This window comes from Mytilus trossulus, chromosome 6 (genome assembly GCF_036588685.1).
Source record: "Mytilus trossulus isolate FHL-02 chromosome 6, PNRI_Mtr1.1.1.hap1, whole genome shotgun sequence".
NCBI classification, from domain to species: Eukaryota; Metazoa; Mollusca; class Bivalvia; order Mytilida; family Mytilidae; genus Mytilus; species Mytilus trossulus.
The window spans coordinates 84,836,871-84,858,433 of record NC_086378.1 but is presented as its reverse complement, the minus strand read 5'-3'; the positions used below and the strand labels follow the sequence as shown (position 1 = coordinate 84,858,433).

General features: G+C 32.4%; 1 protein-coding gene across 1 annotated transcript in view; it reads right to left on the bottom strand.

The window, feature by feature from the left end:
- Positions 1-923: 923 nt before the first annotated feature.
- LOC134723075 (uncharacterized) overlaps positions 924-21,563 on the bottom strand; it is a 48,131-nt gene continuing 27,491 nt past the window's right edge. Inside the window, exons 4-5 of the mRNA XM_063586714.1 lie at positions 2,984-8,449; positions 924-940 (exon numbers count right to left, since the gene is read on the bottom strand). Coding sequence (XP_063442784.1) covers positions 924-940; positions 2,984-8,449 — 5,483 coding nt within the window. The remainder of the gene's footprint in view (positions 941-2,983; positions 8,450-21,563) is intronic.

Here is a 21,563-nt window from a genome sequence, read left to right as displayed (position 1 = left end):
TCAGTGCAATGACCTCTTTGATACTACTTGAATAATAATATGTTGTATACTGCTCTCAGCTCCCTACATGTAATTTCTATTGTGTATGTAATTCAGGTTTACCGTCTAATCGTAACAAGACATGTTGTATCAACAGGTTAATTTTATAAACAAATATTTACTAACCATATCTTTGAAATAAAATCTTCTTGGAAATCAAAAATCATTAAATAATCCATTTTTTTTTATGAATGAACTACGGTAACACATCCCTTTAACAAATCGCACGTGGTAAATGATCACATGACCAGAATTTAAATGTAATTGAAATTAACATAACAAAAGATTTGATGTACGGTAACTTTGAAACTGCTTAATAAATACAGGTAGCTTTTGTGAGAAATAAATAAAGATACAAAACATATTTTATTTAAAAAAAATATATATATGGTGAGAGGTAAAGATATATAGATCGATAATGATTGCATGTACATGTACATTTGTACAAGGACAGATAATATTTTTAAAGGTTGATGTTAATTGTTTATGGTGGGAGTTTTTTTTTCTCATTTGATTTTTCACCGACAAATGAGACTGTAACAATTGGGGCCCCCTTAGTTGCTCCCCTGGGCAACTGAGGGTTGATGTAACAGGGGATTGTTAATAAAATATGTTTTATATTTAAAAAAAAATAAAAAAAAATTGTTCAGTATAACTGTAAAAATATTAAAACTTGCATAACTATTTTGCGCTCTAAATATGCATAAAGTACTTGCAACTGAACAATACGTTATCAACAGTCTAAAGATTATTTATACACTACAAAATACATTTGCAATTAAACCGGTGCTGATCACATAACAGTCATATTCATAAAAAAAGAATCTCTAAAACTTATGCATGAAATATTTGCCACTGCACGTTATGTTTCTTATCGTGTGTCTTTAGTCATGGTGGAAACCTAAAATTAATTAAAATACAGGATAACCATTTCATGATTTGTTGAGCTTTTGAAATACACACAAACTATCGACAAAAGTGTGGAAAAAACGCTGTTAAAAGCCCGCCATGCAATATTCGGATAAATATAAAAGGCATCATCGGAGTTTATCAGTACAAAATAATTTACAAAGTTATCGATTAATTCAACTCCAGAACTATATTTATGTTCGCTCTAAATAAATATGAAATACTTGCAACTGGACAATGAGCAACTGCAGTCAAAGTTACTTAATAATAAAAGATTAATTTTGCAATTACTATAATCATGAAAAACCGACATTGAACTAACTTAATGTGATAAATGACAACTTCATCACTTGTGTCTCCCATAATAGAATTGCCGTACACGTTATCAGCGAGTTTATTTTGGAGATACATGTATTAGCGCTAAAAAACGTGTGACGTTTTGGCGTTAAATATTGGACACGTTTTGGCGAATAACAATTATCGGACACGTTTGAGGGTTATGAAGTCGGACACATTTGGGGAATATTGTACATTTCGGACGAGTTTAGGGGAAAAAGACACGTTTGGGAGAATCGGACACGTTTGAGGGGAGGACACGTTTGGGAGTGTTACATATATACAACAATGTGTGAACAAAAACAAACAGACACATTTAATTAAAAATGTCATAAATTAGGGAACAGCAGTCTACTTTGTATTATAATCTTAATCACAATAAAACAGTACCGAGCCACGCCAAAAGGATATTACCAAATATCTGGAAAAAAGTAAGGTAAACAATTTACAAAACATAAAAAGAACACTACACCACGCAATTAGGATGATAAACAACTATACCTACCTCAAGGCTATATTGTACATATGTACACAAAAGAACGAATAATATGTCCATTGACTCACTGTATTTAAAAACACCAACCAGTTCAAGAAGTGTGCTTATTTTAACTAAGTGTATTAATAAAAGTGAGTCTAAACTTGTACATGTATTTTCTCATCCATAATTTCTTCATATTTTGTTTAACAGTTAACAATATATGTAAAAAGTAAAATCACAAAAATACTGAAATTAGAAGAAAAACAATTCGGAAAGTTCATAATCTTATGACAAAATCAAATAACAAAACGCATCAAAAACAAATCGACAAGAACTGTCATATTTCAAATGTAGAAAATGGTGGATTAAACCTGGTTTTGTAGCACTAACCCTCTCACTTTGATGACAGTCTCATCAAATTCCGTTATGTTTACATTGATGCGTTAACTAAACAGACACAATACATAAGATAGTAAAAATATGGATACAGCAGTCATCATCGTATAACAATTTTAAAAGGAACAATTTAACAGAACACAAATCATTTATCTTCAAACACACTCATTTATTTGTGTGCCTGACGTCAGAAAATTTGTATACGTCACATAGATTTGTCGTTCAATGTGAATACAAACAATTCAAAAATTAACACAGACAATGTTAGCATACAACGCGTGTACTTCTTTTTTCATAAGCATGTTGAATGAAATATGGGAATCATGTGTAATCCGTAAAACAGTGATACATGCTTTATCATGGTAGTTTACATTATCTGGTACATGATTATTTCACTGTTTTTTAAAAAAAAACATTACTAGACAAAAACAATCACAGACTGATTACTATGATATTTCTAACCCTCTATTTGTAAATTAGGCGATGCAACATCAAAAATAATTATCCAATTACTTTAACGTTCGTACATGTCATTGTCGGTCACCGGTGTCAATTCACATGCATGCTACGATTGTTGCTGTTTTTTAATCTTTCGGGCAATGGAATGCGACGTAACAAATTATTTGGTTTTGATATGTTAAAATGTAATCAAGGGTTAACCAAACGCTTAACTTGAAAGCAATTCTGTGTAAGATCATGTTTTTCTTTTTTTCCCCTTTTTTTTTATCATTCTGTCTTCTTCTTTTTTTCTTCCCGGCATGTCATTTATAAGCTCAACTACGTCCATGAGACCCATTTCATAGGCAATTTGTTCCAGTGACATACCATCATTGTCACATATTTTATAATTTACTCCTTTTAATATAAACATCTTTACTATTGTTGAATGTCTATTTTGACAAGCAACCATTATTGGTGACCGACCATTATTATCAAATTTAGTATAATCTGCTCCTTTATCAATCAGCATCTTTATTATTTCTGTATGTCCATACTCACAGGCACACATAATTGGTGACTCACCGTCATTATTGCATTTATAATAATTTGCTCCTTTCAATAGCAATATCATTACGATATAATAATGTCCGTTTTTACAGGCATAAAGCAAAGGTGACCAACCATCATTGTCACATTTATTATAATCTACTTTTCTGTCTATTAACATCATTGCTAGGTCCATATAACCATACATACATACAAACACAATTGGTGATTCACCATCAGGGTTACATTTATGACAATCAGCTCCGCTGTCTAGCAATACCTCTACTACGTTTTTGTATCCATACACACAAGCATACATTAAAGGTGACCAACCATCATTGGTACGTTTATCACATTGCGCTCCTTTGTGTAACAACATAATTACTAGATCTGCATATCCATAAATACTAGCTGACATAATTGGTGTCCACCCACTCTTGTCACATGCATTACAATCAACTCCATTGTTAATCAATATCACGACTATATCTGTATGATCATTGTCACAAGCATACATTAAAGGTGACCACCCATCATTATCATTACATTTATTAATATCTGTTTGTAAAATTAACATTCTTACTATTTCTGTATGTCCATTTCTACAAGCAAACATAAATGGTGAGTAACCATCACTGTCACATATTTCAAAATCTACTCCCTTTTCTAGAAATTTCCTTACAATATCTGTATGTCCAAAGAAACAAGCAATCATTATGGATGAACAAATATCAACGCTGCACACTTTGAGATCGACTCCTTTGTCTAACAACATCTCTACAATATCTGTTTGACCTAACTTACATGCACATATCAAAGGTGACGCTTCCTCAGATTCATGAGTGTTGCAATTTACTCCTCTGTCTAATAACATCCTCACTATTTCTGTCTGTCCGTTGTCGCATGCATACGTTAAAGGTGACCAGCCATCATCGTCATAGTTATCATAATCAACGCCTTTGTCGACCAACATCCTTGCTATTTCCGTATACCCTTTCTCACATGCAAACAATAAAGAATAATCCAAATCATCTATTTCTCTTTCTAGCAACATTTTTACTATTTCTAAATGTCCATTGTCACAACCACATAATAAAGGTGACCATCCATCATTGTCAACATGATTATAATCAGCTCCTCTGTTTACCAACACCGTTGCTATATCTATGTATCCATTGCTACAAGCAAACATTAAGGGAGACATACCATCATTGTCACATTTATCATAATTAGCTCCTTTGTCTAACAACATTCTCACTATATCTATATATCCCTTTTTACAAGCATGAATTAATGGTGACCAACCATCATTGTTACATTTATTATAATCTGTTCCTATGTCCAATAACATCCTTACTATTTTGACATGACCATATCTACAAGCGTTCATTAAAGACGACCAACCTTCATGTTCAAATTGATTATAATCTACTACGTAGTTTAACAACATCCTTACTATTTGTGCATGCCCAAATCTACAAGCATGCATTAAAGACGACCAGCCTTCATGGTCAAGTTGGTTATAGTTAACTCCGTTGTTTATCAACATTCTTACGACAACAGTATGTCCATATCTGCTAGCAGCAATTAACGGTGAAACCCCATTCTTGTCGCATCTATTAACATCAATTCCTTTGGATACCAACATCCTGACTATTTCTGTATGTCCATGTCTACTTGCAAACGTTACCGGTAACCAACCATCATTATCACATTCATTATAATATATTTCTTTGTCTAACAACATTCTTACTATTTCTACATGTCCATATTTATAAGCATACTTCACAGGAAGCCAACCATAACTGTCAATTTTCTCATAATCAACACCTTTGTCTATCAGGAATTTTACAATTTGTGTATGTCCATATCTAAATGCGTACAATATAGGAGACCAACCATCACTGGCACATTTGTTATAATCAACCCCTTTGTCTAACAACATGTTTACTATTTCAGCATGTCCAAATCTGCACGCAGCCATTATAGGTGACCAACCATCATTTTTGCACATATTATAATCTGCTCCTTTTTCTAACAACATCCTAACTATTTGTGTATGTCCCGCAGTAGAAGCAAACATTAAAGGTGATGAACCATCAAGGGTACATTCATAAACCCATGATGCTCCATTGTTTAACAATATATTTACTATTTCGGTATGTCCATTGACACATGCAAGTAATAAAGGTGACCAATGATTTGTTATTGAAAATATATTCCTCTGTCTTCTATGCATGAAACGATTAAAACCTATTGAATCTCTTGAGTGCATATAAAAAAACCTTGCACGATATATGTTTTCCCAGTCAACATCATTACAACTATTTCCCTTTTCTATTAAAATGTTAACTATTTCCAGGTGACCATTCTCACTTGCAGACATTAATGGTGACCAACCATTGAAGTCGCATTTATTTTCTGCGCCTATCGCTAATAATGTCCGAACTATTTCTGTATGTCCATTTACACAAGCTAATTGTAATGGGGTCTTACCATCATTGTTACAATTATTATAATATCCTCCCTTGTCTAATAATATTTTCAATATTTCAATATGTCCCATGCTACTTGCAAACATTACAGGTGACCTACCGTCATTGTCACGTCTATTATATTCTGCCCCTCTCTCTATTAATAGCTGTACTGTTTCAATTCGTCCTTCAAAAGATGCAACCATAATAGGTGACATACCCTTATTATTACATTTATTATAATCTACTCCGTTTTCTAATAACATTCTTACTATTTCTGTATGTCCGTTCTTACTAGCAGATATCAAAGGTGATAACCCTTTATTTACAATATTATTAATTATTGCACCTTTCTCTAATAGCATCCGCACTATGTCTTTGTGCCCTGTAGAACAAGCAAACATAACAGGAGACCAACCATCATTGTCACATGCATTATAATCTACTTCTCTGTCTAATAGACCACGTACTAATTCTGTGTGCCCATGAGAGCATGCAAACATAAAAAGTGACCTACCATCGTTGTCACATCTATTAAAATCTGCTCCTCTGTCTAATAGTATAGAAACTATATCTGTATGTCCACTGGTACAAGCAACTATTACAGGTGACCAACCATCTATGTCATAATTATCGAAACTTGCATTTATATCTAAAAGCATTCTGACTATTTCTATACCTCCATTTTTACAAGCACACATTATAACTGACAAACCATCGATGTTACAATTATTATAATCTACCCCTCTTTTTAACAACATTTTTGTTAGTTCTGTGTACCCTTTAGAACAAGTTAACATCACAGGTGACCAACCGTTAGTGTTACATTTATCATAATCTGCCCCTTTCTCTAATAAAATTCGAACTATTTCTATATACCCCTCAGAACAAGCAAACATTACAGGGGACCAACCCTTATTGTTACATTTATTGTGATCTGCCCCTTTGTTTAACAACATTCTAACTATTTCTTTACGTCCATTCTTACTGGCATCCATAAGAGGTGAGAAACCGGTGTTTATAAAGTTGTTACAATTTGCTCCTCTCTCTAACAAAATCCTTACTATTTCTGTATGTCCTTCAGAACAAGCAAACATAACAGGAGACCAACCTTCGTTGTTGCATATATCATAATTTACTTCTCTGTCTAACAAATCTTTAACTATTTTTGTAGATCCTTTCTTACAAGCATACATCAACGGTGAGTTACCAAAATTATCACATGTCCTATAATCTGCCCCAACGTCCAGCAATATATTTGCTGTTTCTGTATGACCGCCGATGCAAGCAAATATGATAGGCGACCTACCATCATTCTCACATTTATTGTATTCTACTCCCTTATCCACGAACATCTTTAAAATTTCAGTATGACCTCTGTTACATGCACAAATAACAGGTGACCAACCTTCATTGTTACATTTATTATAATCTACTCCTCTGTCTAACAACAATCGTATTATTTCTGTTTGACCTTCCGTGGCAGCTACATGGGCTGGAGTTGTTTCATCATCCCTTGATTGATTAACATCAACATCGTGATTCAAACACCACTTAACCATGGCAATATCACCAACTAAGCAACATATTAACAGTATAGTATCATTGTTGTTTATGTCATTCGTGTGAGCTAACTGTTTCTGGTAAGGTATGTCAAGTTCCTCTAAGCACCATAAAAATCTTTGCCTGAACTGTGGAATTTTCATATTAATATTTGAAAATACGTCCTTTACATTACCTTTGAACCAGTCATCAATCATTCTTTTAATATACATTTGATGATACTTACGAGGCACAGTTGTTATAAACTGGTCTGCATTTATCTGACTTTCTAATAAAAATCGTTCCATTATCAAACTGCTATGTGCATTTTTAATTAAGCACTGGATTATCTCCTGTCCAAAATGAAAGGTGAGAAAGTCAAATATTTTATCGTGTATAATTTTATATACTTGTTGTTCCTTCTTTATGAATGTATATAAAAGTGAATCTAGTTCATCTTTTAGAATGAGTCTGGATGTTCCGCTGTCCAGCCTACATGCCTCACAAGTGTTTGCAATGATAGTCCGTGTGTCGTCATCAACTTCATCTGTCAAATATTCTTCTTTCAGTCTGTTGTTAAAAATGACACATAAAGCCAACGCAACGTACTTGGCATAATATCCTTTTGAACGCAGTTTGTTTATCTCTGCTTCATAAACTGAAAATGGATTCTGAAAAAAATCTGTGATGCAACTGCTTGGATTATCACAGTAAAGTTTGCATATAAGTGGGAAACAATCGTATAAATCGTGGAAATCAGCTATTTCATTGGCTTTTGTTTTAAGATATAACTCAGCTATTAATTGTTTTTCAGGTTTTGACAAACGCAAACTATCAAATAACATGTTACAGACACACGACTTAAAAACAGATAAAGATTCAAATTTTGCATCCTGGTATACCTGTAACCGACATGCTACAATAACTTTTGTCATTTGTTTATGAAGTATTCCTTTTAATCGTTTTATTACAGTTTCCCAAACTCTAGTGTCAGTATGGTTTAAAGAATAGTTCCCACATAAATCATCAATAACAAACAATGTTTTTTTCTTTGGATTGTAAAACCTGAAAACGTCACTCGGATCTGTTACCATCAGAACATCATATCCTTCACATGCCATTTGTAAAGCTACATGTCGGAGCGTAGCCGTCTTGCCCGCACCAGAACTAGCAGTAATTGTCACACAATTGTTCTTTTTTACACATTGCAGAATATGTTTTGCAGCTCTAGTGTTTATAAACATATGATCATTGGTTTTCCAGTCTTCAAGTATCTGGTTGTTTTGTTCTGAAATTTTTTTATAAAATAATTATATAATATTAAGTTCAGACATTTGTATAACTCATATCAAATATTTCCTTGTGTTTTGGGGCATTATCTCTGACATATCTAATTAAATATTTGTTTTTTTTTAATTTTAAATGACACATGATTAGGAAAACATTTTATAAATTGCGTGTGTCAGAAGCGCTTTTATGGGTTACATTATTAACAACGACCAAGCCTAACAAATTAAAGCCACGAATGTATGAATATGTAAAATTTTAGGAGATCAATTACCAAAAGGGACCGAAAACCAAAAGCGTAATTTATCTAAGGCTACAACTGTAAAAACTAAAATGATTATTAGATGTATGCTATGTGGAACATAATGATTGACATGTCTATTACCTGCAGCAGAAACCAATTTAACCAAATTAAATATACTACTTCTCCCTCGTTTTAGAACAGAAGTTTGAATTATAAAGTCAGTGCGTTTGGATATATTGTTATTCATATACAATAACTTAGGAAAATCTAGGAATAAACTCTTGAAAGTTCCTTGTCAAAGTCCTTTTTAATATAGGATTTATTGAGTTTGTATTTTTTTTCATTCTTTTAGATTTCACTTTGTAAATACGAGTGTAGCTCAAATAAAGGCAACAGTAGTATACCGCTGTTCAAAACTCATAAATCCATGGACAAAAAACAAAATCGGCGTAACAAACCTAAGCCGAGGGAAACGCATTAAATATAAGAGGAGAACAACGACACAACACTGAAAAGTAACACACACAGAAACGGACCAAGCATCAGACAAAATCCCACGAGAACAACAAATATAACATCAAAACCAAACACATGAATTTGGGATAGACAAGTACCGTGACACGTCTTAACGCAATGCGAATCAACTCTAAAAAAATAAGAGAAAACAAACGACGTAAACCACGTCTCTGGTGCGGAGATTTTGAATATTCATAGGTAATTAATTGTGTTAACATACTTGTTCGATAATTATATTGGGTGAAACATGAGAACATACAGAACATTATCTCACAGATTCTAATGAATATATACTTTTATTTTAAGGTTTATAAATATTTCATGAAGATTGATAAAATCCTTGGCCTTAAATATGATGTCGCAGCAAACATTTTGAGTTTTAAGTATGCATAATTTACTTAGAGGCCTGAATGCAAAATAAATTATTAATGTATGAATATTTGTAATTTAAATTGTGAAGAAGTGCTTATATTTACTCTTCGCAGTCATTGAAACTCATAGATACATCCTGAAAATTATTAGAAGGGTGTTTTTGTCCTGGCGATATCCTAAACGTAAGCCGTTCCACCTAAATCTGTATTCCTTTCACCGCGGCAAAGTAAGATTGGGACTGGAGACTGAGGCGGGATTGGATAATTTATACAACCTTAAATGTTCGAATGATTGATTGCTACACATTACATAGATTTCCTTGATAGACGATTGCTGCTTAAAGGAAGCTGTGAAACCAAGAGTTTCAAATGGTGAAGTGAGATTTAGCGGATTCCTTATAACATGAATAAGATAACTTGTGCCGCATTTGGAGCAGAATCTTCTTCCCTTCCGGAGCACCTGGTCTCACCCTAGTTTTTGATGGGGTTTGCGTTGCTTTTAATTATTTATTTTTTTGTCATGTGTACTAATGTTTGTCTGTTTGTCTTTTCATTTTAGCTTGGTGTTATCAGTTTATTTTCGATTTTTTAGTTTGACTGTCCCTCTGGTATCTTTCGCTCCTCTTTTACTTATTTTTTTCTTTTTTCTTATTCTAAAATCTTTCAATGATATCAGAACAGTATTAAACTGGTTTTACACAGCTACTTTTGCATCGGTAGTATTTCTGTACTAAAAATCTGAATTACTGAAAATTTACTTTTAATATTCAGTACTATTTTGTTACATTAAAATTATTGTAGTATTTAGGTACCTGTATTTTACAGTACTTAATTTGTACTTGAAATTTAGGTACTACAGAATTTTGGTTACAACCATTATATTTTCAACATTTTGAAAGTTTTTCTATTTCAAATCTCTTAAAATTATGATTTTCAAACATGGAATATTGTATTATTTCTGTACCAAAATATTCAGTACAATTTAAGTACTGTAAAATACAAAAATATGGTTGGGTTGTTGTCTCTTTGACATATTCCCAATTTATATTCTCAATTATATAAGTACCTATATATTACAAAATTTTAAAGTAAAAAAATAGTGCTAATTATTAAAAGTAAATTTCCAGTACTACATATTTTTAGTACAGAAATAGCACCTATTCAAAAGTACCTGTGTAGGCATTTTATGTCAGAAAACATGAAAATATGGTAATCGGACAATAATTAAAGACTTGTTTTCAATTTCTCGAAAACATTAAAAGAGAGGAGGTGTTATAAAATTTACAGTAAAACAAACCTCAGAGTATATGAAGTGAGTGTGAGTGAGTATTTATGTGAGAATTTTTTTTTTCTATTTGAACAAATGTGTGTCTCGGTAACACTTTGTAAATCGTCTATTTCTCAAACCACCCCTCTTTGTGGTAGATATATAATATTCATAGATAATTAATTTTGTTTACATACTGGTTCCCAATGTAAGTTGCAACTCATTGAGACATAACTTGGGGAAATTAAACAGATATATCATTTTTCAACGAATTGATGATCGTGACGTTACAAGCGTCCAGTCGGATAGAGTCGTTTTGGGCAAATACCAAGGGAGAGAGGGTAAACAAGACGTATTCTTTTGGCAAATACGCCGGCGGCGTTAAAATATGAACGATATTCATTTGATAACAGTAAATTGGTGAAAAATACACTGGTTATCAACAAATCAAAATCCAAGATTCTTACATAAGGTGTAATTATACAAGTAAATAAACATGTTAAAATTGTTTATATAGAAATCTGTGGTAACCCTTCAGTCGAGATAGGGGTAGTTTAGAAATTTAGTGTTAGTTAAAACTCTTAGAAGTTTCTTGCATATTAACGTTGAAAATATGCCGCACAGACCTATATTGTATCATTAGTTTGAAAAAAAAGAAGTGCCGGATCACTATCCCTATGTCGAGCCTTCTGCAACAAAAGTTGCAGACTCGACAAAAATCATAGACATCCTTAGTTTTATTCCTGAGATACAGCCGTAATTATATCGGCATCCTTTATAATCATTATACAAAGTGTGTACCCATTTCAAGAATGAATGTGGTACTCCAAATGTAAATAGGGAGTTATTTTTAGTATATATGAAGGGCCATTCTAAAGTAATTTAAATCATATGTGAATATGGACTTTCCGATTTAATTTTCCTCTGAGTTCAGCATTTTTGTGATATTACTTTTTTTTTATCGTACCTCATGGAAGATTAATATTTATCGGTTATTCGTATATTTTACCTTTGATCTTACTACCTAATATTTTTGAATATCAACGTACTGGCTGTATCACTGAAAATATTAGGCAATACATTACTGATAAACAGAATAATAGGTAGTTTCGTTTTTGATACTGACTATATCATGAGGGATATCTTAACCAACCCTAACGAGCTCGTCTAGATCTTCCACATGATATAGTCAGTTTACGAAACTACCTATTATTCTATATGTATGCCATTTTGTTCTTATGTTGTACTGTTATACCACTGTCCCAGGTTAGGGGGATCCCGCTAACATGTTTAACTCCGTCACATTATTTATGTATGTGCGTGTCCCAACTCAGGAGCCTGTAATTCAGTGGTTGTCGTTTGTTTATGTGTTACATATTTTTTTTCGTTCATTTTTTTACATAAATAAGGCCGTTAGTTTTCTCGCTTGGATTGTTTTACATTGTCTTATTGGGGCCTTTTGTAGCTGACTTTATGCGGTATGGACTTTGCTCATCGTTGAAGGCCGTACGTTGACCTATAATTGTTAATGTTTGTGTCATTTTGATCTTTTGTGGATAGTTGTCTCATTGGCAATCATACCACATCGTCTTTTTTACATTTCATACCATATATGATTAACATGTATGCAGTTTCGTACCTCATGGAAGGTTAATATGTAATACGATTTTATATCTCATGGAAGATTAATATGTATGCCATTTCGCACCTCATAGAAGATTTATATATAATACCATTTCATACCTCATGGAAGATTTATATGTAATACCATTTCGTACCCCATGGAGGATTTATATGTATGCCTTTACGTACCTCATAGAAGATTTATATGTAATACCATTTTTTACCTCATAGAAGATTTATATGAAATACAATTTCGTACCTCATGAAAGATTAATATGTATGCCATTTCGTATCTCATAGAAGATTTATACGTAATACCATTTCGTACCTCATAGACGATTTATATGTAATACCATTTCGTACCTCATAGAAGATTTATACGTAATATCATTTCGTACCTCATAGAAGATTTATATGTAATACCATTTGAACCTTTTGTATCAACGATTATGTAACTAATATTGAAAAATATGAGGAAGATATATTGTTTTCCTAATGATGTTGAAAGTTAAATCCATGTACCACACTTTTGCTGATAATTATGTCTTTATTGGTCATTAACTCCCATACTTAAAGGGTTTAACAATTAATTAAAATCAAATCCTGCAAACAATGCTGCTAAATCAAACCAATCATCGGTCTTTATAAAATTGTTAAGTCTAAATGCATAATTTGATTCAATATGTTATATTGAAAAATAACTTTAAAATAATGAAAAACTATACAAAAATATGATACGAAAAGGTAGATGCATTTTGCACCATTGGGTAAGAAATGGTAAATGTTAGGTCTTATTTGTAAAGAGATTGATTGATGATCTGTATGTTATATTAGTACAGGTTCAAGCCACCATTGTTTTCTTAAAATGTCCAGTACCAAGTCAGGAAAATGGCCATGGCTATATTACAGTGCGTTACTGTGTGTGTTACATCCGTTTTTGATGCGTTTTGTTATTTGATTTTGCCAAGTAAGTATGGACTTTCCGAACTGATTTTTCTCTAATTCAGTATTTTTGTGATTTCACTATCGTTCAAACATTCCTGTTTTAAGATAATTCTTACGTTTTATCTTTACATTTTAGCGGTGGTCCGAAACAGGAGACTTTTGTTTTGAAGAAACATCTATAAATATAACTAAAATTTCGGATTCATTCAGATCCCTTCCAGTTTGTCTAAACGAAATTCTATACCAGAACATGTACAACTGTTGAAAGACGAAATTATTAGGACCCGAAATCATCACAAAAGGTTGAAGTTAGAGGTTTTAAGGAACAGTGGTGACATAACAGACCATCCGGAAAAGAAGAGCATGTACTGTACTATTTGCCAACGTGCCCAGGTCAAAAATCTGTTGTCTGTCGCACCAGGATGTACTGTCTTCAAATTGGAAAATATTACCAAGCACGAAGCAGGAAAAGGTACATGTTCAATATTTATTTTAATTAAGATGATCTGAATTAACTTGTCCAAATATGTGTTTTTCCTCCTTTGGGACATGATTTATAAACATACCAAAATAGATGTGGTAATCAGGAATGATTGCTAATGAGACAACTATCCTCCAGAGATAAAATAGTGTGGATATAGTTATTGGTCACTGTTCGGTCTTCAACAATGACTAAATCTTATACCTTAGAGATAGCTATACAAAGACTGTGATATTTTATTTTATTTCAGGTAAAAACAGCCTTGCTGCTTCAGGAAAATTCTAAATACAGGTCAACAATTCAAGACTTCACAGAGAAAGCTCTTAGAAAAGTATGAGGCATCAGTAACAGCAGCTATGTGTAATAATTACTGCATTGCACAATTCAACTTATGCAACCACATATTTGCTGATTTCAATAAACATTGTATTTATCATTAACGTAGTTAACATTGCTAGTTCAATTTTTCAATATTTGTAAATATTCAGATGAATTATAAAAAATGCACCGGAAATCAGAATTACACAGAAATAATAATTTTTATCTTTCAACAATGTTAACTAACAATAAAATCATTTGAAACAAATTAACTAAAATGTTAAGTTATTTGTAGGGCTGTAGTGACCTCATAGTCTTGAAGGTGGACAAACACAACTAATGAACACAGCAACAGTATTCATGACTTCCAACAGACCATATCCACAGTCGTTATTAAAGACATTATTAAAAGTTTAAACAATAAATATTATAGCATCATGATTGATGGATCAACGGATATTAGTGTTGATCACAACTTGTTAATTTATATGCGATTCCTAAATCAACATTTAGGTAAATTTAACCAAAGTCGCGCTTACTTGGTGTAAAAAATTTACAAGATGGAGCCACTGCTGTCAAAATAACACAAGACATATTTGATTCCTTAAATGATTTCAATATAAATGTGTCAAATATGTGTGGAATAGCAAAAGAAGAAGCTGCAGTTATGGTAGGGAGGCACAGTGGTGTAGTTACTAGAATAGCATAAACTGTTCCAGGAATACTGTCTTTAGCTGCATCTGAAGATTATGTCCATTACTTGGTCAAGCTCCAAGAAATTTTACTTCTATTGATAAATATGTTTCTTATTCTCCTTAAAATATGAGCAGGTAAGATAACATTTTTTATATTGAGACACAATACAAAATAGAGATGAATAATTCTCACAAATAGCAGAGATACTTCCATCAAACTTCAACCATCATGTATGGAACACCTGTTTAAATCTTGTAGCATATGTTTCAAATTCAGATTTTTTCACAATATCAAAAATGTATCTTGAAACGTGTGTCAAATTATAAATTTTAACATTGTTGATTTTTTATGTCTGATATTTTGGAAAGTATATTATGTAAAGCTTTTAGTCTTCAACTTTAGTATATACAGTTGTTCATCCTTAATTGTCTGTTACTGTTGACAAAATATAACGGACATTTTGAGAATGAAGATGGTTTTATGTTTACAAAGTTTTTATATGATGTACCAAGTGTTTTTGACTATGAAAAGTTTCATTTAAAGGGCCTGATAGAAGGGATAGTGTCACACAGTATTAAAGATGTATGTCAAATACAGTACATTTCAGAAGGCTCAACTCTCCTACACCCTACACCAAGGAAAATGTCGGAGTCACTCCGAAAAACTCCGATATTCCTGTCAAGATGTTGGGAGGAATTTGGGAGTAATCTCTCCTAAAATCAGGTAAATATTTATTGTGATAGCGAGCTCGCTCTCCACACCGAGGAATTAATTGCCCTTATTCTACTTTAATCTCTACTGGCACACGACTGATAGGGTCATTGGATTATCTGACAGGTAAAGGTTGAAGTAAAAGTTATATTTCCGGTCTACTGTATTAGTTTTAGTGTCAAGCAGGTGTATAATTTTAAATGTCTTTTAAATTAATTAAGTTTAATTTGTGTTAATAATAAGTCAAAATATTTTCGTATTTTTTGTTAGTTCATCTAAAAATATCTTTACCTTAATGAACTTGCTTTAAAAAAAAAAGGATTATAAAATATAGTTGAATATGTGAAAATATGGAACGCCACAGCTGTCTTATTTGAAACTCTGATATTACTTTATGATTTTTTATCATAACTTTACAATAGTGTGTCTTTATTTGATATGGTTTTGACATTACGCAATGATGTTTTAATATAACTCAATATGGAATAGTCATTACTTGATGATATTTCGATATTACACGATATGGTTTCATATTGACTTGATATAGTTTTGTCATTACTCAATGTGCTTTTGTCATTACTCGATGTGGTTTCATCATTATTCAATATGGTTGTGTCATTAGTCAATGTGGTTTTAACATTACTTGATGTGATTTTGTTATTTCGTAATGATGATTTGTCTATTCTTTATATGGTTTTAACATTGCGTAAAGATAATTCAAAATTTGAAAATTTTACACTACTTGATGTGTTTGTTTCATTATTTGATGTGGCTTGTAATTCTTTGATGTGGTCCTGTCATTCTTTGATGTGGTTATCCCATTACTTGATGAGGTAAAACCACGTGACCAATTCGGAAAAACCTGTTCTATTTTTAGATAGATTTCCATATTGTATGTGCCTCTAATGCGTTTGGCCATCCATCTTATCAGTGTTCAAATTAAAGTCCGGGTTACTGTTTAAGTTAAACTTTGAGTTAGTTTTCGAATGAAAGTCATACTTACAATTAAAGTTCTAGTTAGAATTGATTTTCGAGTTGGACTTCGAGTTTGAGTCACATTTAAAGACATAGTACTAGTTACAACTTTGAATTTGAGTCACCTCTTGAGGTAGAGTTTGAGTTAGATTCGAATTTTAGTCGTATTTAGATTTATTAAGATTTCAAGTTGAAATTCGAGTTATTTTATATGTTTTTTTGAGTCGTAACTAAGTTTTTCTATCGTGGAACTAGGGCTTTTGCTCGGGCTTCCGAAAGATCCAGGATATGCGTACTTAATAAACAACGTTGAAGTATACAAAACGGAACATAGGAGTTGGAATAAAGTAAGATGTGGTGTGATTGCCAATGAGACAAATATCTACCAGATTTTAAATGCAGTGGATGTAAGAAATCATATAAAAGCAACCGTACAGCCTTCCGTATATAAAAAAAAGGAGATGTGGTATGATTGCCAATGAAACAACTATCCACAAAAGACCAAAATGACACAAACATTAACAACTACAGGTCACCGTACGGCCTTCAACAATGAACAAAGCCCATATCGCAAAGTCGGCTATAAAAGGCCCCGATATGACAATGTAAAACAATTCAAACGAGAAAACTAAAGGCCTTAGTAAAAAATGAACGAAAAACAAATAAGTAACACATAAACTAACGACAAACACTGAATTACAGGCTCCTGACTTGGCACAGGGACATTCATAAATAATGTGGCGGGATTAAACATGTTAGCGGGATCCCAACCCTCTCCCTAACCTGGAACAGTGGTATAACAGTACAACAAAAGAACGAACTATTAACATCAGTTGAAAATGCTTAACTCATCAGATGGACAAAAATACAAGTGAACGTGACCGGGGACTTATATACTGAACGACTTTCGAAACGCAACACTTGTTTTGGTGATTTTTTTTTTACCAAATCTTGTTTGATTTTCCTACAACTACTTTGCATGTTTATCATTCTTCTTTCTCCGTACAAAAAATCAAAATCTGACTTACCTGTGGTTATTGAACATACCGATTTTTTTCGCACGAATTTCTTAAAGCAAAATTTTGGACCCATGAAAGATTGTTTCACTTGTTTTGCTTTGTGAAACAGTTCTTTCAATCATTTGCCTCACTTTAACCAGTTTGAAATTGTTGCATCTCCATTTTGCCAAGACAGAGAAACAAGAAACTGAATTAACCCTTAAGAACCCTGCAAACATTAAAATATAAACGTGCTGCAACCATACTGTATGACTTCAGAAACTCATCTTTCTGTCCTTCCGACAACGATACAAGTGGACAAGATTTGTTGCTGGCCATCAATAAACAGATAAACGTTTAGTGACAATGAAACGTCAACAGAATTTGATTACGCAACATCATTTGCAAGACATGTTTACGGCCGCAACGTCAACTGCTTATCAAATTGCCGAGTGCCATTTAGTACAGATTAATGCCATAAATGTTTCCCATCCACTGAATTGCCAAAGAATTGACTGAATGATACCCTTAAAAGCCCTCAAGTTCCAACCGCATAATTGCCAAAACCAATTAATGGGTTAAACAAATGCAAAACCAGAAGGTGTAAAACAGAACCCAAAACATGTCAGACAAAATTCGCTGACCTTTCGGACAATTATTTAGGCGTTTGCCACATGCAGTCATTGCTTTTGACGGGGACACATTTATTCAAAAGGAACACAAAAATAATCTAGTGTTGCGTTTCTAAAGTCGGTCAGTATACATCCCGACACAAAAAGACACAATAAACAGATCTGAGAGTACGCGCAGTTATCTGACAGCTATCTGACAGCTAGTTCAAGGCCACTTAAAACTAATAAAAAAAAACATGCATCTAAGACTGTAGTCCGCTACAAAAGGCCACCATGCACTATTTCAATTTGTCGTTTGTTTAATGTGCATAGATGGGTAACGCCAAAGTTAAAAATCAAATTATAAAGTTCGAGTGGTTGTTCAGAGTTCTTTGGTATAAAAAAGGGGAATGGCAGACATTAATAAAAAAGATAAAATCCTTAAAAAGTTACAGTATGTCGGACATAACTGGGATATCCCCAAACCACTTGGTCCTGTTATCTGATCCGTTTTCAAATAGAAGCAGTATTATAATAAATTTGTAAAAAAAAGGACACGGAACCATGTGTCTCATCTGATATTGTTGCTTTCAGTGTAAAATCGTAGTGTTGTTCGGCTGTACATTCATCGGTAAAAAAAACAAACAAAAAAAAGTTTTTATGTAGATAATTTTTCTTGATATTGAGGGAAAACTCCTATACAAGTTTTAAAACACTTCATGGAGGTAATAAATTTATCATGTCAAAACAGTTTAATTTGGTTTTATTTAACTGACACAAAACTGTTTGGTTTTCAACAATGAGCAACACCCATACCCCATATTGAGCTATCAAAGGTCCCGAAATGACGCCACTGTCGATGACGTTATTGTGTCTACTTGCCGCTACATTTATGTCGCAGGCTCGACACAAATTAAAAACTAATGCTGTTTTGTTAAAAACTGAGACACTTCAAATCAACTCGCACTTAATTCACCGGAAAATCGGAGGAGGGGGCATTTAAACTCTGGAGAATAGTTGTCTTATTGACAATCACATCACATCTTACTTTATGTCAACTCTTATGTTCCGTTTTGTATACACTGCAACATTGTTTATTTGGTACGCATATCCTGGATCCCTCTTTTCTGAAGCCCGAGCAAAAGCCCTTGTTCCGCGATAGAATTTTTTTTACGAACTCAAAAAGACATATAAAAAAGCTCGAATTTCAACTTGAAATCATAATAAATCTAAATACGACTAAAATTCGAATCTAGCTCAAACTCTACCTAAAGAAGTGACTCAAATTCAAAGTTGTAACTAAACTCTGCCTTTAAATGTGACTCAAACTCGAAGTCAAACTCGAAAATCAATTCTAAATAGAATTTTGATTATAAATATGACTTTCTTTCGAAAACTAACTCAACGTTTATCTTAAACAGTAACCCGTACTTTAATTTAAACACTAATTAGATGAATGGCCAAACGCATTAGAGGCACATACAATATGGAAATCTATCTAAAAATAGAACAGGTTTTTCCGAATTGGTCACGTGGTTTTATCTCATCAAGTAATGGGATAACCACATCAAAGAATGACAGGACCACATCAAAGAATGAAAAACCTACATCAAATAATGAAACAAACAAATCAAGTAGTGTAAAATGGTCAAATTTTGAAACATCATTACGTTATGATAAAACCATATAAAGAATAGACAAATCATCATTACGAAATAACAAAATCACATCATGTAATGAAACAACTACATTACGTTAAGTCCCATACACATCAAGTAATGTTAAAACCACATTGATTAATGACAAAACCATATTAAATAATGGTGAAACCACATCGAGTATTGACAAAACCACAATGAGTAAAGACAAAAGCATATTGAGTAATGACAAAACTATATCAAGTCAATACTAAACCATATTGTGTAATATCGAAATATCATTTAGTAATGACTATTCCATATTAAGTTATATTAAAACATCATTGCGTAATGTCAAAACCATAACAAATAAAGACAAACTATTATTAAGTAATGACAAAATAACCATAACAAATAAAGACAAACTATTATTAAGTAATGACAAAACATCATAAAGTAATATCAGAGTTCCACATAAGACAGCTGTGGCGTTCCATATGAAAACCCAAATAGTCTACTTCAAAGTTGAAGTTTTTATTTGAAAATTATGTGTCTAAAAGTTTTGTATATATATGCAAGTAAAAACGAAAATTTATTCACTATTCATTAAGCATAATAATGGCCCCGTAATAATTGTGTAAGTCTACGGCATTTTCTGTTTATGATTATTTAATTGCTGGAATGAATAAAAGATTTAAAAGCAAAATGTTGTTGTTAATTCTTTCAATTGCATTTAAGTTTTATAAAAAATAAAAAGTACTTAATTTCGACCTCGATGTCTTCACCAGTAAATAAATATTTTATTTACGGTACGAAATGAACATACTTGTGTTAAAATAACTGGAGACCTTCGGTAAATTAATGTGAAAAGTTTAAAGAAAATCATAAAAATTACGTGTCTGAAAGTTGTGTACTAGTATATTCAATTAAAAGGAAAATATCATTCATCATTCGGTATGCTTAATAATTACGGCATTTTCGTTTTGCGATTTGTTGGCAGTACTGTAGGATAATAATACATTTCGGTTACCATAGGACTCAGCAACAGGAGTACTTCCACAGATGCAATAATTTTGTCTTGTATAATATTCATTTTCTCACAATGAATGTAAATTGTAAAAATGTTCAAATGACAATAATGAGATAAAGAACTGCCAATTGTAGGCGGTTGGGAAATTTTAAAAATAAAATGATGACTGATTTAAGGTAGATAGGGTTTCTAAATTATAATCTATAGAATTTCATAATAATTTGCCAAAATGTAGTTTATATCCTGCTTGTTTACGAACATTAATAAACTAATGGGTCACCGGACTTATTTTTCACACTACAGGTTGCGCAAAATTGTCAAATTTTGTATAGTTTATGCATGGAAAACCCAAATTTCGGTCATAAAACGAAAACTACACCATGGAATTTTGAGATAAAATATGAGAAGATAGATCAAATATTATTCGTCCAGATGATAAGAAGAAAAAATGGGGTCACCGGACTCGTTTTCTTGCTACTTAATAAAATGGATAAATTCCTAACACATTCTTTTGTAAAAGTAACACTATCTGAATTATCTGCACTTGCATTTGAGTTGTCTCTCCTTATCTGTCAAAATTTAAAAAAAATTATCATACAAAAGTATTTGTTTTTCGGTAAAATACAACTATAAATATGATTAAACATGGCATATTCTAAATCATAATGAAAAATCTTACTCATGAATTACCC